Genomic DNA, 26,980 nt, shown 5'->3' with positions numbered 1-26,980 from the left:
TGGTCAGAGTGGCTAAAATGAACAAATCAGGAGACTATAGATGCTGGAGAGGATGTGGAGAAACAGGAACCCTCTTGCACTGTTGGTGGGAATGCAAACTGGTGCAGCCACTCTGGAAAACAGTGTGGAGGTTCCTCAAAAAATTAAAAATAGATCTGCCCTATGACCCAGCAATAACACTGCTGGGAATTTACCCAAGGGATACAGGAGTGCTGATGCATAGGGGCACTTGTACCCCAATGTTTATAGCAGACTGTTGGATTTTAAGGCTACTCTAGAGCTTGCAAGAGTTGAATAAGAATAAGGAAAGTTAAAACATCATAAAACTCATTGTTTTTTCCAAGATTCAGCCAATTTTCTTTAATAAACCCTCCTCAGACTGCTACAAGCCTTTGGTTATTCCCACAGTTCATAAAAAGTTGATTCTCACAATTTTTGCCAGTGTTCTCATTGCTTTTATGGAGGAGGAATTTTTCAGAGGTTTTTACTTAATCAGTTTTGCTGATGTGTCCTTATATTTTGTAAGTTTTTGTTGGTTAAAAGAAAAAGGCTTTTAACAAGTTATTGTGCAGTATTTGGATATCTTATTATTTTTATAATATCCTTGTGATTCTGCTTTTTGGTGAGGTAAGGTAAATTGTTAATTTTTTAAGTTTATATGGGAAATTAAGAATGGAGCCTCAGCAAAGAAACTTCCTCTTGGATAAAAACTCAACTATTTGAAGTTAATAACCTGAAGTATTTCATCTGGAATTCTGAGGTTGTGATCCAGATTATACTGAAATGTAAAGATAAAAACCTTTTATATTCAGTGTTGTCTCAACTCACTTATTGGTCCTCTGTCTGCATTTATTGTTTATCATGTGTGCAGATAGGAAGGATGCAGTTGAAATGTATTAGGGGAAAAGAAAGTACAGGAATTGCAGAACAAAAAAATTAAACTGTCTAAATCCATTGTTGGGCCAATAGATATTTTGTTGTTGTTGTTATATTTATTTTGAGAGAGAAGGAGAGCAAGTGGAGGAGAGGCAGAGAGAAAGGGAGAGAGAATCCCAAGCAGACTCCTTATCATCAGCACAGAGGCCGATGGAAGGCTTCATCTCACGAACCATGAGATCATGACCTGAGCCAAAATTAAGAGTCAGACACTTAACTGTCTGAGCCAGCCAGGCGCCCCAAAGCCAATAGATACTTTAAATATTAGTTTCATTATGTTTTAGAGAGCTCTTAATGTCTGGAATGTGACTGCCTCCAGCATTTGGGTGTGTCAAATAATACTTTAAAAGATTTTTAATTTTTAGCAGCTAAATGAGTATTTGAACCAAAGATTCAGAACAGAATCTCTCCTTAGTTTTAAAGATGAATTTCCATCCTTAAAATAAAAAAGTTGGTAGAATGCTGGGCATTTAAACTCAAAGCTAATTTGTTTCATTTGCTTCATTTCTTTTTTACTTGGGAAGTAGTAAGTCTCTTATCTATCATTAATGTTGCTGTAAATAAAAGATGTAATTTTCCTGAGAATAGTAAAAGGAAAATACTAGAATTGTTTTTTTTTTTTTTAAAGATAGTTTGTCCTCTGTCTAAAAAAGGATCATCACTATGGAGTTATGTCTGTTCTCTACCTTACCTACAGCTATTGTAAAATGAATGGAAAATTGCAGATCCATGACTCACCTTCGCATCTATAATTACTTCAGGCTAGGGACATCCGGGGTGACTTTTAACTCAGCATTTTCCCTCACATCCACTTAATTCTATTATAGTGCCTTCTAATTAATATCTGTGATGTGATGTTCTCTTAATGGAAATGGCCATTTCATCATCTATTTGATGTTGGATTTCTGCCATCTTCCTTCTTAGGAGACTCTTAACCATGCACTGCAATCTATCTGCCTGATCAATTCCATTGCTTCTATGATTCATCCAGGCTCAATGAGCTAATGGCTGTGACCATGCTGCCTGAATCTGTAGAAGAGTTTGAGAAATTAGAAATAAATTAAATTTATCATCATTGTGGGGTATCTGGTTGGTATCAGACTTTGAAATGAATATGAAACAGGTCATGCAAACAGGCAAATAGTGTTTATCCAGATAGTGTTATCCCTCTATTTGCTGTGATCCTCCCTGGAGGCAGCCATGGGTAAAACTTTTCAGTAAATATAGATAGAAGGAGAGAAACTGCAGTCTCCCCCCCGCCCCAACCTTTTCCTTTTTTACCCTTTTTCATGTTCTTCTACATCATCTAGCAAAATAACTTTACTACCAAAGGGTGTTATCATGGTTCTGGGAGTTTGTTTTGTTGTTTCTGTATGGTGAGCACTTAAAGTGGGTGCCTATACATAAAACTTACTGAACAGAATGTTAGTACCTTTAAAATAAAACCTGCCCTCTAGTGAAGAGAATTGCCCCACATATCACAGATTCTTAACATCTTTTGTGAATGTCAGCAGATCTGCTAGAAAGTAGAAAAGTGGATACCACTGCTTATGGTATTGATGCTTCTTATAGAACAACAACACTGAAGGCCCATCACTACAAAAACAGCCCATTGCTAACTAAATGATACCAGCTCACTGGGAAGGATCCAAACTCAGTTTGAGTTTAGCTTCTCTTCATTTTTATTGATCATGGGAATGAAAGTCAAGAATGTTCTATCTCCTGCATAATCACCACTGTATGAGTGCTCCTAAGAAAAGCAGGATAGATGGCTTTGCTTTCATATAAACCTTCTTTCCAAGAGCACAACCCATAGATACATAGAATTTTTTCAGTCTCCAAATATTTTTTCCTTAGTTCTTCATAAATTTTTCATTATTTGTAAGAGAAGATAAGAACATGTATTACCAAATCTAAAAACTCATTAGTCTGTCATGAACTCTTGCGCATATTTTAATGGATTCCTTCTCGTTTTTCCTTAAGTGAAGATTTGTCTGTGAGCACGAAGTCTTATAGGCTATACCCACAGAGAGCTACCACAAAGGTCATTCAGTTGTCTTCTCTTGTTTGCTATTATCGCTTTTTACCTTTGTGTTTCATCATAGTTTATCAATAAATTTGAATTTAAAACAAGGGTATCTGTTTTTCAGAACAGACAGTTGATATAATTTTGAAGGATGTCTACTCAGAAAAACCAGGATTTAATTTTCTTAGAGCAAAAGCATCTGTATATGCATCTTTGATTTCCCATACCTGAAGGAAATAAATCTAATTTTGTTTCTTTTAGGAAGGAAGACTAAAATCATCTTAACCTAAAATAGAAATATAATAATTGGTATTTTATATTTTTCAACCACTTTCTTTTGAAAAGACAGAACAGGTGTTTGTTTTCGTAGTTAAGAGATCAGAGCAGGCAGTTTTGTTTTGTTTTTTATAAATAAGGAAATGGAGCTTGTCCACTGCTGGACAAAAATTAGAAAGGAACAGAACTATTCATAGCTGTCTTTATTTCCAGTCAGGTCAGGAGACCAGGTTGCTTTTAAACTTCACATAAATGAAATCACATGTCTTTGGTTTCTCTACCTCTTTATAAAGTTAAGTTTGATGACACCAATACTAACTGTTTTATGGTTTTGAAGACTTTTAAACTCCTATGGCTTTCCAAGCAATTCTATGACATAAACAAAACAAAAATTATTAACAAGCTTGATATTCATATGCTGAAATGGAAGTCCCCTGAGAAATTTGGTTACTTAAGGATTCACTTTGGGTCCCTCGTGTTTCCTAATCTCAGTGTGGTGCTCCTTTTACCATGCCACCCTGTCTTTGTAAATGTGAAATTTTTATATGTGTCAATTGCATAGTACTTTCTGATTAAGTCTTTCTGGACTTATTATTTTAACCTCAGTTAATATAATGTTCTTCCGGTTTTGTTTGTTAATTATTATGTTTATGCAAGTACTTAATTGCTTCTATATTCTTCTTTCTTTCTCTTTCTTTCTTTCTTTCTTTCTTTCTTTCTTTCTTTTTTTTAAGTAAGCCCCATATCCAATGTGAGGCTTGAACTCACGACCCTGAGATCAAGAGTCGCATGTTCCACCAACTGGGCCAACCCCTGCATCTTATATACTTGCGTTACAAAATGCTAATATAGACACAAATGTTAATGACTTATAATCCTGCCCTTGAGAAACTGGTAATCTAGTGAGGGAGTTAGATTACATTTTCAACAGCTTTATTGAGGTATAATTGGCATACAGTAAACTATATATTTAAAGTTTACAGTTAGGGAAGTTTTGACATATGGCTACATATATGAAACTGTTGCACCATGTTTTAATTGGGTTTGTTTTCTTATATTGACTTTTGAAAATGCTTTATATGTTTTGGATACAAGTCTTTCTCTTTTTATTTTTTAATTTATTTTTTAATTCTTTTTAATGTTTGTTTATTTTTGAGAGACAGAGAGACAGAGTGTGAGTGGGGGAGGGGCAGAGAGAGGGAGACACAGACTCCAAAGCAGGCTTCAGGCTCTGAGCTGTCAGCACAGAGCCCGACGCGGGGCTGGAACTCACAAATTGTCAGATCATGACCTGAGCCGAAGTCAGACACTTAACCGACTGAACCATTCAGGTCCCCCAGATACAAGTCTTTTGTTAGATATATGTGGTGTGTCTTTTCATGACCTTAATAATGATGTTTAAGGAATGGAAGTTTCTAATTTTGAAATTCAGTTTACTGATTTATTCTTTTTGTTTTCATACTGTCTTGATTGCTGTAGCTTTATAATAATTCTTGAAATCAGGTAGTGTGAGCCCTCCAAGTTTGTTCTTCTTCAGAGTTGTTTTGGTGAATTTTAGAATCAGTTTATCAATATCTACAAAAAAGCTTGCTGGACTTTTAGTCAAGACTGCTTTGAATCTGTAGATCAGTTTGGGGAGAATTGACATCTTAACAATATTTAGTCTTTGACACATGAATGAGATATCTCTGTTTATTGGGGTCATCTTTACTTTCTCTGAGTAGTATACTTTTCACTGTATACTTTTACATTTTCTCAGGTTTATTCCTTAGTATTTCATATTTTTTATTGCTGTATAAATGTATATTTAAAATGTCAGTTTCTGATTGTTCATTGCTACTGTGTAGAAATAAAACTGACTTTCAGATTGCAATTTAATATGTTAAGTTCCTTACTGATGTTCTGTGCAGAGTACTGTGGAGCACAGATAAGGGACCACCAACTCTACTTATGGTGTCCAGGAAGGCTTAGCAAAAAACATGAATTCTGTAGTTTATTTTCTTAATTTGTAGCTGAGTATCTTATCCAAAATTCTAGATGAATTTATAAGAATTAAGTATACATTATTTTAAATTTTTGAAAAATTATTTTTAAGAAGCAGTATGCTAAGTAATAGACTAGAAACTCTAGTATTGAGTTTAAATCTTTTAAGTTTTTGTTATGGGAAATTTTAATCATTTGTGAAAACGGAGTATTTTTCATAGCTTTTTAGATATTTATATTGTATAGATATTTTTATATTTATATGTGTATGAGAAACTTCAGACTCAGGGAAGTTACAAGAATAATATAAGGAACTTGCATATATTGTTCACCCAGATTCACCAGTTTACATCTCTCCCCATCTGCTTTATCATTCTTTCTCTATTTTCTTTTCCTCATCTCTGTCCAAGAGTATGTTGGAGACATTATGACCCCCCCCCCATTTTTTTTAAATGTTTATTTTTGAAAGAGAGACCGAGTGTGACCAGGGATGTTGGGGACAGAGAGAGAGGGAGACACAGAATCTGAAGCAGGCTGCAGGCTCTGAGCTATCAGCACAGAGCCCAACGCAGGGCTTGAACTCACGAACCATGAGATCATGACCTGAACCAAAGTCGGACACTTAACTGACTGAGGCACCCAGGTGCCCCAACTTTGTGCCCTTTTACCCCAAATACTTTGTTGCATATTTCTTAATAACTAGGAAATTCTGTTAAATCAGCACAGCAAAGTTATAAAAATTGGGAAATTTAACATTAATAAAGAACTATGAGTTAATTCCTACTCAATATTTTCATTTTCATTTTGTCAGTTAACCTAATTATATTCTTTGTAGCTTTTTTTCCCCCCAGTCTACGCCGGTAGTGGATCACATCTTGACTCCTTTCAACCAGGATAGTTTCTCAGCCTTTCCTGGTATTTGTTCACCTTGATATTTTTAAAGTATATAAACCAATTACTTGGTAGATTGTCTCTTATTTTGGGTTTGCGCAATGTTTCTTTGTAACTAGATTCAGTTTATTCATTTTAGTTGGAATCCCACTGAAATGATATGTCCTGCTCTAATGTATCTTTTGAGAATAGTAATACCACTTTGTTTCAGTGTCTGTGATATTAAGTGTCAGGACTTGGTTGAGGTAGGATGTACCAGGTTCTCCACTGTCAAGTTAGTATTTTCCCTTTCTAATTAATTTGTAGTTATATATTTTACATACTTTGAAAGTGTAAATATCCTGTCCTCATCAAACATTTGGCCACTAATTTTAGCACCCATTTTCTTAACTCCATCATTCCTTCTGCATTTAGTAGTTGGCGCTCTACTGTAGGGAGATTTTCCATTCTCTCTTATTTATGTATATTAATATTTCTATAGATGCATGGATTCTTACTTTATTCAATGTGTTATAATCCATTATTGTCATCTGTTTTGATGCTAAATTATTCCAGATTTGGTCAGTGAGAGCCCCTTCAGTTGGCTATTGTGTTCTTTTGACAATGCGCCAATCATTCTTTAATGCACTTTCTTCTTTTTTGGCATAAAAAGATGTTCTAAACTCAATCTTGTATATTCCCTGCCCCTAGATTCAGCCCATTTCTCCAAGGAGTCCTGGATATAGAGTAATTTTTAGAAATCAGGAGTTGAATTGGTTATTGCTTATTGCTACGAAGAGAGTCATTGCTTCCATGCCTTCATCATCAGAGCCAGGAGGTATATGGTTTAACCACACACACGCATATACATACCAACAAACAACCATGAATTCCTATGGGTACCTCTCATTGTCATCCAACATCATGGCGTAAATTCTAGCCTTCCTCTTTTCTCATTTGCATAAACCTAGAATACACAGAATGTGATTTCATAACTTCTAAGCCTTGCCACTGCAAAAAGCAAACCTGTTAAGTGGAGTTAAGCTGACATCCTTGTCCACATTTAGTTTTGTCATTCTTTTTGATTTAGCTGTTCTGTCAGGTACATAGTGGTATTTCACTGGGGTTTTGATTTGCATTCCCCTTAGGACTAGTGATGTTCACCAGTATTTCATGTAGTCATTGGCCAATTTTGTATCTTCTTCTGTGATGTTTAAGTCTTTTGCTTATTTTTCTAGATTGGGTTGTTTGTATATTTTTATTATTGACTTCTAGGAGTTCTTCAGTATTCTGAACACAAGTCTTTTGTCAGATAGTTGTTTTCCAAATATTTTTCCTCCAGTCTTGCCTAAGCATTTTCCTAAAAGTGTTTTAATATTGACCTAATCTAGTCTTTTAAAATTTTTATTAAGGTTACTGCTTTCTTTGTCCTATTTAAGAAATTTTTATGTACCTCCAACGTCTTAAAGCCATTCTCCTGTGTTTTCTTCTAGAGGTCTTATAACTTTAGGTTTTATGTTGATGCCTGTTATTTTATCTCAAAATGATTTTTGTTCATAGTGTGAGGTAGCAGTTAAAGTTTATGATATTTTTCTGTATGAATATCTAATTATTGCAATAGCATGTCAGAAGGATGATCCTTTTCCCAATGGATTGTTTTAGCACCTTTGTTGTAAGTCAGCTGACCATACAAGTGTGGATTTATCTATGAATTCTATTTACTTCCATTGATCTATCTCTTGGTCTTTCCTTAGGTCACAACTAAGTAAATCTTAAACTCAGGTAGCTGAATCCTCCAATTCTGTTCTTTTTTCACAAGTATTTTCATTATTTTAGGTTCTTTGCATTTCCATTCAACTTTTAGAATCACCATCTCAATTACTATTAAAAAAAAAAAAAAAGCCTGCTAAGGATATTAACAGGATTGAGGAAAATTTGCAATTACAGTATTGAGAAATACAATATTGAGTCTTCAAGCCCCTGAACATGGTCACCATTTATTTAAATCTTCTCTACTTTTTCTCAGTGGTGTTTTCTACATCTTTTGTTACATTTACTCCTAAGTATTTTATGGTTTTTGATGCTATGATTAATGAATTTTTAAGTTTTATTTCCCCATTGTTTGTTGCTAGTATATAGACTTATCTTTGATCTTACTGCATTTATTTACGAGCTTTTCTTCCTTTTCCGTAACTTTTCTTTCTTTCTTTTCCTAGTGATACCTTAGGATTTGCTACATGAACAGTCATAACATTTGCAAATAGGGATAGTCTTATTTTTTTTATTCTCTTTGTGACTTTTCTTTCTATTTTTATTTTATTTATTTATTTATTTATTTCCCTTATTGTAGCCGCTAGGACTTCACTACAGTGTTGAATTAGGTGGAATGTTTTTATCACTGAGTATGAAGGTAGTTGTAAGTTTTTATGTAATGATCCTTAATCAGATTGAGGGAGTCCTTTTTTTTTTTTATTCTTAGTTTTGCTGAAAATATTAATCATGATGGGTGTTGAATTTTATTTTTTCTCCAACTTTTGATATGATTATGTGGGGTTCTTTAATCTGTTAATGTGATGAATTCCATTAATTTTTCAAATGTGAATTGAAAATAAAAGCATAATTGTTATGTCTTTCTGGTGAATTGACCCTTTTATCATTATGAAGTATTCCTCTTTATCTTTCATAATACTCCTTCACATAAAGTCTGATTTATCCAATATTAATATAACTACTCTCACTTTCTTATGATTGGTGTTGTCATATTTACTTCTTTTAATTCATGGGTTCCTCTCTCTTTTACTTTCCTTATGAATGTTTTGTAAGCAGCCCAGACTATTGGTCCTATAGAGTTTCCCATGGTCTAAATGTTGCTGATTACATTTTCATGGTGGTATTTAACATGTTTCTCTGTTCTCTGTCTGTAAATTAATAGTTAAATGTAGAGGCCATTTGCAGTGTTAATGGCAACATTTACTACTCTTTGTGTATAAAAGCTTCAGGTTGTTTAAGTAACCTGTTAGAAGTTAACCTGACCCCCAAAATGAAATTAATTTTCTTTTGGATGAAGAATTGACAGTTCATAATTAGCATGTCCTGACTTGATTTTAAGTTATTTTTATTTTTATTAAACATGTTTTCTATTTTTTTAAGTTTGTTTATTTTATTATTATAAGTTTATTTATTTTCAGAGAGAGAGCAGGGTAGGGGCAGAGAGAGAGGGAGTCACAGACTCGAAAGCAGGCTCTGCACTCTCAGTGCAGAGTCTAACACGGGGCTCGATCCCATGAACCATGAGACCGTAACACCAGCTGAAATCAAGAGTCGGACACTTAACTGCCTGAGCCACCCTGGCGCCGCTAAGTTTATTTATTTATTTAAGTAATTTCTGCACCCGGTGTCGGGCTTGAACTCACAACCCCAAGATCAATAGTCACGTGCTCTTCCAATTGAGCCAGGCAGGCACCCCATTTCCTTTTTTTTTTTTTTTTTTTTGTAAATCTTTATTAGAGGGAGAGAAACAGAGAGAGTGGGGGAGGGGCATAGAAAGAGAATACTAAGCCGGCTCCTCGCTATCAGTACAGAGCTGACACGGAGTTCAGTCTCATGAACAGTGAGATCATGACCTGAGCCAAAATCAAGAATCATATGCTCAACCATCTGAGCCACCCAGATGCCCCCTCCTTCTTTTCTATTTTTATAAACTATATTTTTTTCTGAAATACTGTATATTCTAATAATATTTTTTCCCTGAATATTAAGTCTGTCACAGATATCTTCAGTATTGGGCCTTTATTGTATGAGTAGTCATTTGTTAATAAATAGTGTTCTAGCTGTCTGTAAAAGTCAGGGGGCACCTGGGTGACTCAGTCAGTTGAGCGTCTGACTTCAGCTCAGGTCATGATTTCGCTGTTCACGGGTTTGAGCCCCACATCGGGCTCTGTGATGATAGCTTGGAGCCTAGAGCTGGCCTTAGATTCTGTATCCTCTCCTTCCCTATGCCTCTCTGGTGATCTCTCTCTCTCTCTCTCCCTCCCTCCCTCTTTCTCAAAAATAAATAAAAAGCATTTTAAAAAAATTGAAAAAGTCAGTCTGCTTGCATTTTATTTACTGGCAAAATTAAGGCACTTGGACTAAAAAAATGTCACTAATATTAGTTGTCAGTGTTGTCTTGTTTATTTTTTGTTAATTTCTTTTTTCTTTATGAAAAGTATTGTCTTGCTCAGGGTTTTCAGCTTTTCGTTTTACTGTTTTGTTGATTCTTGAAAATTAAGTGATTACTGAGCTGATCGTAGGAATTGGAATGATTTTATTTAGTTAAATAATAGGACACTTTGGCACCATACCTCCTGACATTCAGGTCTGATGAAGTAGAAATCTCTGGGAGTGCCTGGCTGGCTCAGTCGGAGGAGCTTAATGTAACTTGATCTCAGGGTCATGAGTTCGAGTTCCACATTGGATATAGAGATTATGCTTAAATAAATAAAAACTTTTAAAAATAAAAGTAGAAATCTCTGTTAAGTGGCAGCCTTGGTGCACATTCTCATCAGGTGAATTTTAATTATGCTTTTTTCCCCTCCCTTTCTCATATCACAATATACTGGTTTTAAAATGCCCTTTGAAGTCACTTGCATGTTGACAGGCAAGTCCTAGATTTAATTTTAATGACTCTTTTCTTAGCAGGGAATGTCATTATGTAAAATTGCTTTCTCAATAGTACAAACTAAATATTACCATCAGATTACTAATATTGAAGACATTGGACTTTTATAAAAGTCACTGCACTCCTCACGAAAGAAATTTTTTTATGTAAAATTTTTTTTAAGTTTATTTTGTGAGAGAGAGAAACAGAGCACACAAGTGGGGGAAGAGCAGAGAGAGAGGGATAGAGAATCCCAAGCAGACTCTGTGCTGTCAGCACAGAGCACGATGTGGGGCTTGAACTTAAAACTGTGATACCGTAACCTGAGCTGACGTCAAGAGCCAGATGCTTTACCGAGTGAGCCACCCAGGCATCCCTCATGAAAGAGATTAATATGACAGAGCATATTTTGTTTTCTCTGTTGATCGAGACATTTATCTGTGTACAATAAACATTGCAGTGGCTTTTATAGGTGTCATTTTCTTCCTTACAGAAAATAATAGCAAGTCATTAAGACCAATGGGGTTTTTTGGGTTTTGTTTCAGTTGACATTTGCCAATAAGGTATTTCTAGAAAGGAGAAATAAGTTTACTAACAAGACCCTTTAGAACATGCAGCTTTTAAGAAAAATCTTTCCAAAAAATAATGGCAGATTATTTGGTTCAGGTACCGAGCAGTACAGTGAATACACAGGCTATGCTGAAACGTATCGTTGGGCCCGAAGTCACGAAGATGGGAGTGAAAGGTGAGTTCATTTCTGACTTTAGTATCACTTGACCAAAAGCTAAGGATTGTGGGCTTGACCTAGTACATTCTGTCTCCCATCTACTCTTATTTCAGAAATGTAACTGCCTTTTTATGTTCGGTATTACAGGTTAATTAATAGTTAAAATAGTATTACCATTTCCATATACAAAAGGGAAGAACAGAGAAATAAAAGCCAAAAGTCTAAGCCAAGAACAAGAAGGGCAGAACTCTTGTTCTTTTTTTTTTTTTTTTTTAATTTTGATGTTTATTTTATTTTTGAGAGAGAGCTCACAAGCAGGGGAGGGACCAGAGAGAGAGGGAGATACAGAATCCAAAGCAAGCTGCAGACTATGAGCTGTCAGTGCAAAGCCTGATACGGGGCTTGAACCCACAAACCGTGAGATCATGACCTGAGCCGAAGTCCTATGCTTAACAGACTGAGACACCCAGGCACCCCAGGACTCTTGTTCTTTACCTCTCAGCTTCCAGGTTGTAAGCAGTCAGTGGAGGTTCACTTCCAAGGCCAAACTTATTTAGAATAAGTTCTTATTAGAGCTTAAAGCCTTTATTTTTTTTTTTAATTTTTTTTTTTTTTTCAACGTTTATTTATTTTTGGGACAGAGAGAGACAGAGCATGAACGGGGGAGGGGCAGAGAGAGAGGGAGACACAGAATCGGAAACAGGCTCCAGGCTCTGAGCCATTAGCCCAGAGCCTGACGCGGGGCTCGAACTCACAGACCGCGAGATCGTGACCTGGCTGAAGTCGGATGCTTAACCGACTGCGCCACCCAGGCGCCCCAGAGCTTAAAGCCTTTAACTGGCTTATTTAGTTATCCTGAATTTTTCTGTGAGATTAAGTAGGTGGGGAAACATGTTGAGAAAGCTTACCTAATGCCACAGAACAGTTAACAGCAGTAAACTTTGCTGTTCCTGTCTCCTTATTTCTGACTGAAAAATATTTTTATACTTTGCCATTTTTGCTTCCTCACAAAATTGGTTTACCAGGGGTGAACTTTTATAGAAATAGTGCCTAGATAATATTCCATTGTGTATATATATACCACACCTTCTTTATCCATTCATCAGTTGATGGATATTTGGGCTCTTTCCATAATTTAGCTATTGTTGATAATGCTGCTGTAAACATTGGGGTGCATCTATCCCTTTGAATCAGTATTTTTATATCCTTTGGGTAAATACTCAATAGTGCAATTGCTGGATCATAGGATAAAGAAGATTTGACATATACACACACATTCATACCTACATACATCATTCATACATGCATACATATATACACACAATGGAATATTACTCAGCCATCAAAAAGAATGAAATCTTGCCATTTGCAACAACGCGAATGAACTAGAATGTGTAATCCTAAGTGAAATAAGTCAATCAGAGAAAGACAAATACCATGTGATTTTATTCATATGTGGAATTTATTTTTTTTTTTTTAAATTTTTTTTTTCAACGTTTATTTATTTTTGGGACAGAGAGAGACAGAGCATGAACGAGGGAGGGGCAGAGAGAGAGGGAGACACAGAATCGGAAACAGGCTCCAGGCTCTGAGCCATCAGCCCAGAGCCTGACACGGGGCTCGAACTCACGGACCGCGAGATCGTGACCTGGCTGAAGTTGGACGCTTAACCAACTGCGCCACCCAGGCGCCCCCATATGTGGAATTTAAGAAACAAAACAAATGAACATGGTGGGAGGGATGGGAGAGGCAAGCCAAGAAACAGACTCTTAACTATAGAGTACAAACTGAGGGTTACTGGAGGGGAAATGCGTGGGGGGATGGGTTAAATATGTGATGGGGATTAAGGAGGGCTGTTTTGATGAGCACTGGGTGATGTTTGTAACTAATGAATCACCTGAAACTAGTATTATATTGTATATTAACTAACTGGAATTTAAATAAAAATTTGGAGAAAGGAAGAAAAAAGAAAGAAATGGTGCCTGAAAGTAAGTGTGTGTGTGTGGGGGGGGAGTGTATGTATGAAAAAGAGCCATTGTTTCAGAATCAGCAGTTGCTCACCTACCCTTGCAAACTTATTCTTCGTGATATCTCAAATCCAACCCCTGGTCTCTCTCTCGTTGTTTTGATTAAAATATTTGGTTGCAACAATTATGTGGATGTTTAATTGCTGATAATTACTTACAGACTAACATGAAGGTTTCTGTTGCCATTCTTCAGCATGAAAAAGTTGCTTGGCATGTCAATTTATGTAAGTCTGTAAAGAGAATATTGGAATATTTGGAATTTCACGTTTCCAAAATCATCTCACCCAGTCCTTATTTCCACAGGCAATGTGTTACTGTCTGCTTTACTGTGTTTGTCTTTTTAAAAATAGTTTTGCACTGTCTGCAGTTGTGCACAGTACACATTTTTTGTAACACTTGATTTCTTGGGGTTATGTTTTGGATGATAGTGATACATGGCAATGTTATAAACCCAAGCCCCAAAGAGCAGGTCTTTGAAAGCCAAGGAGGAATGAGCTTTTTGACCTTTTTTTTTTTCTTTTTTTGGCGTTAGTCAAGATATAAATGACGTCTCGTTAGTCTTAGAGGAAAACCAAGAGCTAAGTTCCTTTTGTGTGGCCCCTAAATCCTTTAACTTCTGAGACTCACTGTAAATGATGTACCTGTTTACAATAGGTCATGTTTGTCATCTCTTGATAATTTTTCATGTTACCGTTTAATGCCTAACAGTCTATAATGTGAATGTCTTGAAATCTAAGAATAAAATGGTGTTTTCTGCCCTCCTGTTTTGCTGAGACCTATGGCTACTGGTTTGTTGGTTTATTTTTAATATTTTAACCCTGCCAAATTCTCAGAAACCCGGCCTCACAAGGGTTATATCTTGTGAGTGTCTTTCCTTAGTCATCTTGCCCCTTTCATCCTGCCCCAGGGACGCCTGGCAGCGGCGTGGCACCGAAATCGTCGCCATTGATGCCCTTCACTTCAGACGCTACCTCGACCAGTTTGTGCCTGAGAAAATCAGACGCGAGCTTAACAAGGCCAGTAACCTCATTTCTTAGTTCATCTGGCAACTGTCATCTATTTACTGCCATTTTATTAATGCTGAAATTAATGCTTTCTGGTAATTCTTGCAGTGTCAGTATGTCTGCCCACAGCTCTCCTGATTTAATGGGTCTGTCAGCTTGTACAAGATGTACTTTCCATTTCGTAATTGCTTGATTACTGATGCCAGATAGACTGTTGCTTGATATTGAGCCCCACACATGCATTTAGCTCATCAAGTACTTTTACTTGCTTTGGAACATTATTATTTTAAAACCATATAGAAGTGAATGAGTGCTAAAAATTTTTTTCACACCTTTCAATGATGTCTCTGCAAAGGTATGCTGTTAGGATTGATGCAGATAAGCCATAAAAGTTAAGTTTTATTATAGGTAAGATTCACTTGTAAACTGTTTATTGATTAGATAATTTGGCATATTTATGATAGAATCTGTGATTTTCTGTGATGTTCAGTGCTGTCTACTACAATCATTTGTCTAATTGTATTACAGAAATATGAAAATGAGCCATACCTATTAGTCAGATTTTCACTTCTGTTAACCATATAAATAAACTCTTATACAGTAGAGTACTGATTCTGTTCTCTAGATTTAGGGCTTTACCAAAATAATTGATAATTTTAGATCCTCAAATTAACAGCCAAGGAAACTGACCCAATTCTGAAAACCATTGTTTAACTCACATTGTTATGAGATTGTTTGTTAAGATAATGAGATCTGTGGTTTTGCATGGCTACGCATTGCCAGTCCCTACATAGACTTTTGATTATGACAGCAGACTGAGTGTACCATTGCAAGGGGATTGGGAGTGCCCTGGGACTGGCACTTCTGGCATTAAGTATGTCCTCGTCACAGTTTCTGCCTGGTCTTACCACAGAAATGGCCTCTCTGTGGTACTCTGCTTATCCTAGCTCAAACACCTTGCCCTTCTTATAGTTAGTAAAGTAAACAACCAAATAATCCATAGCGGCTTTTACTACTCTTAAAAATTGGTATATATTTTGAGTGTAAAGACATTTATTATCTTGTGTTCTGATCTACTTGAGAATCTAATTGTTGAGTGTTTTCTCATACATAATCTATTAGGTTATTTTAATGTTTACAGTTCTCAAAGGGATCTCTTAAAAATTTTGAAGAGTAGGGGTGACTGGGTGGCCCAGTTCATTAAGTGCCAAATTCTTGGTTTCACTCAGGTCATGATCTCATGGTTTGTGGGACCGAGCCCTCAAGTCTGGCTCTGCACTAGCAGTGCAGGGCCTGCTTGGGATTTTCTCTCTCTCCCTCTCTCTTTGTCCTCCCCTTCTTGCTCCCGTTTGCGCATGTGCTCTCTCGCTCTCTCTCTCTCTCTCTCTCTCTCAAATAAATAAACTTAAAAAAATGTTTAAAAAATTTTTTTGAAGAGTAAGTAAATGCACTATCTTCCAAAGTTAAACTTAGGTAACTGATAATCACGTGTATATATTTTTTCTTTTTTTTTTTTTAAAGTAATTTCTCAGAAAACCTATGCAGAAAGACTGTTGTTTGGTATATCAACAGGTATAATTTCTCTCCTTTACCTGATTCTGAAAGTCAGAGATTCTAGAACAAAATATCTTTTATTATGTTCAGCACATTTTAAATGTAAGCCTTTCACTATTCCAAATTCCTGTTTCCAAATACATGATATTTTTATTATATAGCATGTCAAGTAGAATGAGATTTATCTTTAGATTTTCATCAGATATTCCTTCCTTATTAAACACATATGAATTTGTCAGATGGTCATGGTCACTGATAATAGAAGACATTTATGTAAGCAGTAGGTAGTTTGGAAAAGAAATATGTGTAAAGGGAATGTGTTTAACCATAATCATACATTAACAAAAATTTAAAGGATAAAAATTTATATTCTTATGGATAAAAATTTATGTTCTCACAAATACTTTTCTGTTGGAGCTAGATTGTTCACATTTAGAAATTATCTGCAAATATAGTTTTAAAAAATAATCCTGGGCATAAATAAATCTTTTTTAATTACCCATGGCCAATTGGTATTCTCTACATTTACTTATTTATATAGCACTAACCTTTTTGCCTCTCCTCAAAGACAGCAGAAAGTTAAAGATATGAAACCTTGGTGTATGTGAATAGGTTAAGTTAGATATAAGTATTTGTAGAATGTAGAGTCCTTAGGAAACTCACTTCATACAAAAAGAATGAGCCTTTAACCTGGCAACAGAAGACGTTTTATTTGACTCAAATCAGTCAGTCCCAAGCGCACTGCCTTGCTTATGAGAACTTCTCAAAAATATTTGTTAAATGCATTAGTTGGTGAGTCATTGAACTTCTTAGAAATTACTAACACAGTTTTTTAAGATAAACTTTTTAGATATAATTACATTATCTTAAATCACTGAAAATGTTACAAATTTATAGATATTTCCTAAATATTCTTCATGTGCCAGATAAAGCCTCTAAGTCTACTTTCCATTCAAGTATGGAATAGATGAAACCATATGAAGTAGATGGATTGATAGTATGTAGTTCTGTTTCAACCTGCCATTGTTCATATCAGTATGCAAGTAAGTCTAATTTATAGTTCATAAAAGGTTCTTTGCGGTCAAATAGTGGTGGAAAAAATTTTTAATTATACAAATAGCAATAGTGAAAATAATAGCTAACATTAAATGATTGCATATGACATGCTAGGCACTCTACTTAGCACTTTAAATTTGATGTCTGATTTAATCCTAACCACCCAGGGAAGTGTAGATACTCTTCTTCTTTTTTTTTTTTTTTTTAATTTTTTTTTTTTAACGTTTATTTATTTTTGAGACAGAGAGAGACAGAGCATGAACAGGGGAGGGTCAGAGAGAGAGGGAGACACAGAATCTGAAACAGGCTCCAGGCTCTGAGCTGTCAGCACAGAGCCCTACGCGGGGCTCGAACTCACGGATCGCGAGATCGTGACCTGAGCCGAAGTTGGCCGCTTAACCGACTGAGCCACCCAGGCGCCCCGTAGATACTCTTCTTGTCTCCAGTTTAGAGATCATAAACGGAGCCTCAAGAAGTTGAATAACTTGCCTCACGTCACACAGCTGGGCAGTGATGAAGTTAGGACTTGAATCCAGGTTCCCCTGACTTCAAACCACTTTTTAAAAATGTAACTCCTTTCACATAGATATTACTATAACTAGGTCTCTTTCCAGACTTTTTACCTATTTCCATCTTAAATCACTGAGAATATTCTCTGCATTTCGTTAACAATCTCCTGCAAGCATATATGTCCTTGGTTACCTCTTTCTTCTCTTAAAATCACAATCCTAAACAGCGAGCAAGCTTCTAGTTGATTGCTTTTCTCCGTATCCTTTATTGTTTGATATACTTTTTAAAGGAACTTTGAAGGCTTTCCCCCCACCAGCCTATTTATTAAATTCTCTAAGACAAGAAAATAGCACAGGTGTAGAGTAAGCTCATTAGCACATGGGCTAACATTGAACAAGCACCTAGTTGAGGGCCTGGCACACAGGAAGGCACTTGATAAATCTGTGTTCTTTCATTCACTGCTGTATTCCAAAACATTTTCTCTTTTAGCCAAGATTGAGTTTTCTTTCTTTTTTTTTTAAGTTTATTTATTTTGAGAGAAAGAGATCTGTGCGCACACAGTGGGGGAGGGGCAGAGAGAGAGAGGGAGAATCCCAGGCAGGCTCCACACTGTCAGTGCAGAGCCCAAAGTTGGGCTCGAATTCACAAAACTGTGAGATCATGACCGAAGCCAAAATCGAGAGTCAGACACTTAACTGACTGAGCCACCCAGGTGCCCCTGAGAATTAGTTTTCTAATTCTTTCATTGGAAAAAAAGAAAGCAGTAAATGATTTTGTTAAATGTCATTGGCAAGTTAATTAGAGAACTAATTCAAATAGCTTTGGGTCTTCTAAATAAAAGCATTCCATCATTTATTGGTTACATTTACCTATTAAAATAGAGTTATGAGGGGCGCCTGGGTGGCGCAGTCGGTTAAGCGTCCGACTTCAGCCAGGTCACGATCTCGCGGTCCGTGAGTTCGAGCCCCGCGTCGGGCTCTGGGCTGATGGCTCAGAGCCTGGAGCCTGTTTCCGATTCTGTGTCTCCCTCTCTCTCTGCCCCTCCCCCGTTCATGCTCTGTCTCTCTCTGTCCCAAAAATAAATAAACGTTGAAAAAAAAAATTAAAAAAAAAAATAGAGTTATGAATTTTAGTATGGCGGCAAAGTTTTACATAAACTGACAACACAACTTGGAGAGAATATTAAGTGATTTACGCCTTGCTGTGTTTGATAAACTTGGGTTTAAAGCAGAAGAGTCTGTATTAAATTACTCTAAAGGTGACTTGTACAGTTCAACTTTTTTTCATGCCAGAGAGAAAGTGGGCAGGAACAGAAAACTCATTTTATCTAGGAAGCAACAGAGCGTAAGACCAGTTTTCACCATCAGAATTCAATGTGGATCTCTGAATTCTGTGGGCTCTTTTGCTACTTTTAGGCATTAGTCATCAGGTCGAACTGAAAGGGCAATCCCACAAAGTGCTTTATTCCCTTTGGAAACAGTTTGCTCCGTCTAGGCTCCACCTGTCCTATTGGACCTACATCGTGACCTGCAAGCAGAGTTGGTTTTTAAAAGGAAGAGTCTGTTGTCTTTTATTTAACTGATACTGTGAAGCAGTGTTTAATTCTGTGAGGGATCAGCTGGGTGACACTGTAGAGGAAAATTATCTTTGTAGTTGGAAGGATTTATGACTCTAGCTTGCAAAAGTGGCATATAGCTCAGCAAGGGAAGAAAGAAATCATCTGTGAAAAGTTGTATTTAGCCATGTTAGACTCATTCAAGTAATATTAAGTAATGAATACATTTCGTAGAGGTTTCTGGATCAGAAATTGAACGAAGCAAACAGACCACCCCAACAGGAAATCACCACCATTTATGGATTTTTTTGTTATTACCCATCAACAAATTTGGAAAGAGGTTGTTATTAAACCAGAGCTTAATTAACAAAACCATTCAATACTGGCTGCTGGTATTTCTTTTTTTTTTTTTTTTTAATGTGTATTTATTTTTGAGAGCGAAAGAGAGAAGCAAGTGGGAGAGGGGCAGGGAGAGAGAGGGAAACAGAGAATCCGTTGAAGGCTCCACGCTGTCAGCGCAAAACCAGACATGAGGCTTGAATCCATGAGCCCTGAGATCATAACCTGAGCTGAAGTTGGTCACAACTCACTGAGCCACCTAGGTGCCCCTAGATGCTGGTATTTCTAAGTTCAACATCTGGGGTAGCCTAGATAGCCCAGTTAAGAGAGTGTTAAACTGGAGGAGGAGTTCAACATCTGATCATTAATAATATTTTCTTAAGTACAGTTGACTCTTGAACAACTCAGAAATTGGGGGTGCCAATCCTCTGTATAGCTGAAAATCTACATATAACTTTTGACTCCCCCAAAACTTAACTATTAATAGCCTACTATTGACTGGAAGCCTTACTGACAGCATAAGGAGTTAATTAACACGTAGATTGTATGTTTTATGTATTATATACTGTATTCTTAAAATAAGCTAGAGAAAAGAAAATGTTATTTAGAAAATCATAAGGAAGAGAAAAATACATTTGCAATACTTTAGGGTACTTATCAAAAAAATCTGCATGGAAGTGGACCATGCAATTCAAACCCACCTTGTCCAAGGGTCAGTTGTATGTGTCACTTTACTTTTCAGAAATATTAGCCCCAAATGTGTCATTTTTAGTGAGTTTTTTCTTAAATCTCTTAATATAAAGAATCAGAGTAATCATAGATAACCTAATCCAATCTTTGATTTCACACATAAGGAAACTAAGGTCTGCATAATTCTTTCATTTTATTTAGTCTATCTAGTAATGTTACAATTAACATTTATTTATTTATTTTGAGAGAGAGAATGCATGCTTGTGCACAAGTTGGGGAGGGACAGAGAGAGAGAGAAAGAGAGAGAGAAAATACCAGGCAGGCTCTGTGCTGTCAGTGCAGAGCCCAACACAGGGGACTCTATCTGTTGACCTGAGCCAGGATCAAGCTACCCAGGTTCCCCCAATTATTTTGTGGAGAAAAAAATCATTCGTGATCCTACCTTTCAAATAGTTGTTTTCATTTTTGTACGTCCTTCTACATGAATAGTTTCATAAAAATGTATTCAAAAGTTGCCTATAACTTTGTATTTTACCTATTCAACTCTATATTGTAAATATTTTTTGCATTTTCTAATATCATCATAATAATTTGTTTAATGGCCATAAAACTGGTTGGATTGGTGTACTACTATTGAACTACTATTTTTGAATAACTTGGTAGTCCCAAGTTTTTCTCATTACACGTAATGTAGTAATAAACCTCTTTGTTATTTAATCAAATAACAAAAGAAATTTACAAAAGATGAAAATTTTGCAAAATCATTATTACTTAATCTAAGGATAATTTTTTTTTTTAAATAGGCTCCATGCCCAACGTGGTGTTTGAACTCACAACCCTGAGATCAAGAGTCTCATGCTGTACTGACTGAGCCAGCCAGACACCCCTCTAAGGACAATTTTAAGTCTCTTGATTAATAATATTTTATTTTCTTCCACAAGATTCTTAAGGATCTTTTTATATTATGTTTGTTTTTAAGAGATCACAGTATTATAAGACCTCAGAAAATCAGCAGTGGTACCAACTGTGTATTAATTTAAGTTAGACTAGTGGTAGATTGTCTCCAAATAAGTGACTCTTTGGGAATAATAATTGTAAATTATTACTCTAGCTAACAGTATAATCTATTTCCATTATAATGAAAGACATAGTTTAATTTTATCTACTTGAGCCTGCTAAACTTGATGTTGAAGCCTGAGCTCTTACTTAAGAGTGTGTGTGCTCATGCATGTGTGTGCATGGATTTTTGTGACTATTCCCTTGAGTACCATCTATTTCCCAGGTCCAGTTCTGGGCCTGTAGGTTTTTACAACTGTTTTCTTGGTTTTATTTTTCACTTTCTTTGCTTCCATCCTATATCTCTGTATTTATCTCATCACTTTCTGGCTGGGCTCTAGTTTTTACCTCTAGGTACCAGTATTTTCTTCCTGCCTCTTGCTTTTCTCAAAGCTCCCCATTGTATCCTTCAGGATACTAGAATTACCTTTGTCTTCCTTCTCTTCTTCCCTTCCCATCAAAACTCATTCTGAGATGAGTGTTCTTTGGTATTCTCTACTTATTGTCCTAAGGTATGAATGCTTCCTCTTTTTCTCTTTAAAGTTGTTTATTAATAAAAAATAAATAGCTGTCATTAGTGATTATGGTCAGGATGTGACTATAGAGTTTGAGCTGGCTTTCTTTTTATTCTTACTGCTCTGATAAATTGCCTCAAGTTCTCTGGCGGTGAGTGTGGGGGGGAGGGATGTATTTGTTGCCAGCATGGAGCTCTTGAGAACTCCTAGTACCTTTCCCTCTGAAGTAAGAACTTGGCAACTCCACTCTTTTGAGGTCTCTATCCTTATCTGATCTTTATTTGTTACTGTAGGGGCTCATTACTGCTGTAAAAGGAAATGATTCCGTGATTAGTGACCCTGCTCTGGTCTCTAGCATTTGAGGGATATTTCCCCTTACTGCAGAAGGGAGAAGTATGGGTTGTTCCTCTAAAGGAGACTTAGAAGAGCTTGCTGCTTCTCTCTTATGTCTGACCTTGGAAATACTTGGTTTAAACAGAATAAAAGAATTTTGCATTTAATCACTATAAATAGTTATTCTTTTTTTAAGTTTTTAATGTTTATTTTTAAAAGTTTTTCTTAATGTTTATTTTTGAGAGAGAGAGAGAGAGAGAGAGAGAGAGTGTGTGTGTGTGTGTGTGTGTGTGTGTGTGAGCAGGGGTGGGGCAGAGAGAGAGGGAGACACAGAATCTTAAGCAGGCTCCAGGCTCTGAACTGTCAGTGCAGAGCCTGATGCTGGGCTCCAACTCACAAAAGGTGAGATCAGGACCTGAGCTGAAGTCAAACACTTAACCGACTGAGCCACCCAAGCGCCCTAATGTTTATTTTTGAGAGACAGAGACAGAGCATGAACAGGGGAGATGCAGAGAGAGAGGGAGACACAGAATCCAAAGCAGGCTCCAGACTCTGCGGTGTCAGCGTAGAGCCCTACACAGGGCTTGAACCCATGAACCACAAGATCATGACCTGAGCTAAAGTCGGACACTCAACCAACTAGTTGAGCCACCCACGCACCTCAAATAGTTACTCTTTGTACCTAATTACTCTGAATTGTTTTATATCTTCTAATTTCTGATTAACTTTTTTAAAGTATTATTTGATTTGTTTTGCTTAAAACACGAAATGCCGGTTAATTTCAGTTTTATAGTTTGTTTTTGGTATGGCCATTTTTCAAGATAGTTGTGGAGTTTTGGGGTTTTTTTTTTAGCACAATTGGTTAGCACTTTACATTAGACTTTTCTTCTAATAATATAAATATTTCAAATTCTCTGTTGTTAGGCTCTGGTTTCACCAAGGTATGTTTGCTCATTAAAGAGGAGTCAGCCCAGATATGTAGAGATGGCAATAGGAAGAGACTAAAGCCATTCTGACAGTGTAAAAGAGAGGCGGCACTAACAGGAGGCTAAGAAATCATCATCTTCATGTAGGCCTGTTGAGGAGCATTTGAGAGGGAAGCAAGCGGCAAAGTTATGTGTATTCTGACAGAGTCTTTTCTCCCCCTTTGGCATAAAGGCAGAGACTCTGTGTCTTTTAAGAACCTGCAAAAAAACCCAAACAAACCTGAGCTCTTGATATTTTTGATCTGAAAGAGATTTTCAGAAACTCCATGCATCTGATTATACAGGTAATTTGTGAGTTCTAGTGTAAGCTCTGTACCACAGCATTGAATAATGGTCTGGTACCAACTTATAATTAATATCTGTCAGGATTTACAGCCCAGGAGGGGGTGGAAGGAATAGCCTTGTTAATCTATCCAGACAGTGTGTAAAATAAATTTTTATACCTTTGTGGAAACTTCAGAGAGCAATTTACTATATTTCTATGTGTGGGTTTCATGGAAGCATCTTTCTTTATCCTTGGTTTTTCTCTAGGAACATTTGTCACAGATCATTCTTTTTATTTTATTTACTATTATACATAAGCTATATTTTAGGCTTTGTTTGCTACTTGAGAGAACCCAGGGGAGATTTGCTTTGCTATTACATTAAACCTCTTAATATAGTCTGATAGTTTCAGAAAACTGAGAAAGACCAACTAGGCTGGCAGCAAAGAAATGGAAATCTACAACTTTGGGGCTTAAACTGCAGTCTTCTCATGTACAAAATTAAATGTTCCTCTAAGTAAGACTTAGCCAGTGTCCTCAGGATAGATCATACTTTTCTCAAAGTGACTAGCGAATGTTAAAATATTCTAGCTTAAAGCAGAGCTGTGAAACCAGAGAATCTTGGAGCTAGAGGGGACCTTAAAGATTATTTTATAACCAGGTATAGGAATCCCATACACAGTCACTAGTCTTTAAGTCCCAGTAATTGAGAGAGCAAGTGTTAAGGAAGCACAGTGGTGATAACTCTTTACCTTAATGGAAAAAATGGTGTTCAGAAGCCTTCAAATAAAGCTATATGTTAAGTGTCTTTCCTCCCTTCAGTTCCTGGTAGTTTGTAATTGGGATCCCATCAGTTCTTGAAATACCTTTGATATTTTCATTTATATTTGTTTGAATCAGACAAAGAAACTGAGACTTGTCTGTATTGGTTTAAGGGCTTTGGCCCAGCATGAAAACAAATAAATACTAGAATTGATCATTTCTTACTCTCTTCTATAATCCCAGGATTTTCTTGTTTTCCCTCTAGTTTGGCCCCTAAAAAAAAAAAAAAGAAAAGAAAAAGAAAAAATAGAACATAAGCTTGGTAACAGCCACTGATCTTAGTACATCAGTCAGAAATACTGTTAGTGTCTAGTCACTCACACATTGTAATGTTTCTTTCATCCTGCAGGCTTACTGTGGATTTCTCCGTCCTGGAGTTTCTTCAGAGAATCTTTCTGCAGTAGCCACAGGAAACTGGGGCTGTGGTGCCTTTGGCGGTGATGCTAGATTAAAAGGTAAGTAAATAAGTTGTTGTAAGAATGATAAGCATTTTGACTACAGAGAAAAAGTCCTTCAAACTTGGATTTCTAATGTTCTGTTTTATACAATAAGAGACCACAAAGATTGAAGAGAAAAACAGTATTTGACACCATCCTCTTTTTCCTTATTGTATTTAGAGGAATACTTATTTTTATTTGCTATTTCCCTGTAAAGATCTCTTTAGTCTACCAGACCAGTATTTAGTTGAATAGAGGGATGGAAGAGTCCAGAATGACTATGAAGTTTCAAACCAAAGTACCCGTTAAGCACTTTGCTTCACAGAAGTGATTTTGATAGAGCAATTTCGTTGACTCACTCATTCACCAAACTTGTGAGGCATCTGCTATGTTGTAGGCACTGTGGTAGACTCTGAGAATGCAAAGGTGAATAAAATGTAGTCCCTGCTTTGGAATTCACAATTTGGCATATGAGAGAGAAGCATAGAAAATGCAATATAGTAGTGAATGCTTTAGTAGAGGTGCACATATGTGGGAGTACAGCTTGGGAGAGCTGCATGAAGAACATAGATAAGGAGCCACTTGGGTACGCAAGAAGGATAAACATTTCTTACATTTTATTGTTTATGGTAGAAAAATCACAAAATCTGATCAAAGCTACTGGCCATTTACCAAATTATGACATTTACTTTACTCTCAAAAGTATCAGTCGTAGAAAATCGTATTGTATCATTACTTAAGAAGGATACTGTTCTGTGTCAACCCAACTGGTCTGTCGTCAACTAGGTGTGCTGCAATACAATCCTGGCATGAACTACCTGGAGTTAGTGCAAATTCCACAGGTTAAGGGCAAAGTCCTCCATAAGACCACCTCTACTTCAGACTCTAGCTGCAAGTCTGGGGGCAGGGTGTCCCCAGGCCACCTACATCTCTGACCAACTGGCTACCAATCTAGGAGGTTCCCACAAGCTCCTTCAGATTTGATAATTTACTAGAATGACTCATAGAGCTCAGGAAGGTGCTACTACATTTTATTATAAAGGATACACATAGGGTGAGATCTGTGAGGGAATACAGAGCTTCCATGCCTTCTCGCTGTGGTGTCAGGGCACATCTCTCTCCTCATACATCAGTGTGTTCGCCAACGAGAAGCTCCACTGACCTTTGATGTCCAAAGTGTTTTTGCTTGTTTGTTTTTTAAGTAGGCTGCACACCTCAGCATGGGGCTTGAACTCATGACCCTGGCATCCCGATGTCCAAAGTTTTTATTGGGGCCTCATTATATAGGTATTGTTGATTAAATCATTGGCCCCATTATTGAACTCAGTTTCAACTCTCCTTCCATTTGCTGGAAGTCAGTGGCTGAAAATCCCAATCCTGTAGCTATGTAGGGGCTCACCCAGAGTCCTCCTTAGCATAACAAAGACATTCAGGAAATTCCGAGGTTTTTGAAATTCTTTGTTATACTACAGTTAATAAAGTAATAAAATAAAACAGAAAACAGCCAACTGGCCTTGATAGCCAAACTAGATATAGATAAAAATCTACCTCGCTGGGAATAAAATAGTTGAGTCTGTCATTATTTATGAGTATGTTATTTTTGTAAAAATGTCACATTTATTATTTTTTTAATCCAGAAAAATATTATGAAGTGTGTAAAAATCATCAGAGTTCATTGTTAACGTTTTTGGCGATCATCTTTTCAGATATTCCTATTAACAATCTGTGTAACCATTTGACATTAATAACATAACACCAGTCTATGCTCTGACCTCTTCTTTTTGAAAACCATACAAATGTAAATGTACTGTCAACATTTTTAATAGCTATATAGTATTCTGTTGTATGTATTTCTACTTACCATAATTTATTTCACTGGTTCTCCCTTTATAGACAGTTGGTTTATTTTCTTAATCTTATAAGCAATACTGCAGTATATAATTACATATGTTATATATGATTATTTTCTTAGGATTAATTCCTAGAAGTGAGATTAATAACCCAAAGGCATATATACTTTATATTTTGATACTTGTTGCAAGTTATCCTTCTGAAAGTTTATATCAATTTCTATTGTCTTCCCTGCATAAGAATCCTCACTAACAAGGGATTTTTGTCAATTTTTAAAATTTCTCTGAGGTTCAACAGTTTTTATATGTTTATTGGCCATTTTTATTTGCTTTGTGAATTGTTTTTTTCACTCTTCTGCCCATTTAGCTCTTTGGAAATAGTTTTGACTTTTCAATGGATAGTAATAACTCTTTGTATATTAGGAAATAATGGGGCATCTGGCTGGTTCAGTCAGAAGAGCATGGGACTCTTGATCCTTGGGGTCATGAGTTCGAGCCCCATGTTGGGTGTAGAGATTACTTAAAA

At 36.4% G+C, this 26,980-nt stretch overlaps 1 protein-coding gene across 2 annotated transcripts in view; it reads left to right on the top strand.

The window, feature by feature from the left end:
* PARG (poly(ADP-ribose) glycohydrolase) overlaps window positions 1-26,980 on the top strand; it is a 131,230-nt gene that overhangs the window by 86,524 nt on the left and 17,726 nt on the right. For both annotated transcript variants that reach the window (XM_047073101.1, XM_047073102.1), the window contains 3 exons: window positions 11,397-11,475; window positions 14,392-14,500; window positions 24,517-24,622. In XM_047073101.1, the coding sequence (XP_046929057.1) occupies window positions 11,397-11,475; window positions 14,392-14,500; window positions 24,517-24,622 (294 nt within the window). The remainder of the gene's footprint in view (window positions 1-11,396; window positions 11,476-14,391; window positions 14,501-24,516; window positions 24,623-26,980) is intronic.

Source organism: Lynx rufus, unplaced genomic scaffold, assembly GCF_022079265.1.
Source record: "Lynx rufus isolate CCGP_SWC_20201006 ecotype Redwood Valley unplaced genomic scaffold, mLynRuf1.p SCAF_11, whole genome shotgun sequence".
Taxonomy (NCBI): Eukaryota; Metazoa; Chordata; class Mammalia; order Carnivora; family Felidae; genus Lynx; species Lynx rufus.
The sequence above is the reverse complement of the archived record's forward strand: the minus strand, read 5'-3'. Positions and strand labels throughout refer to the sequence as shown.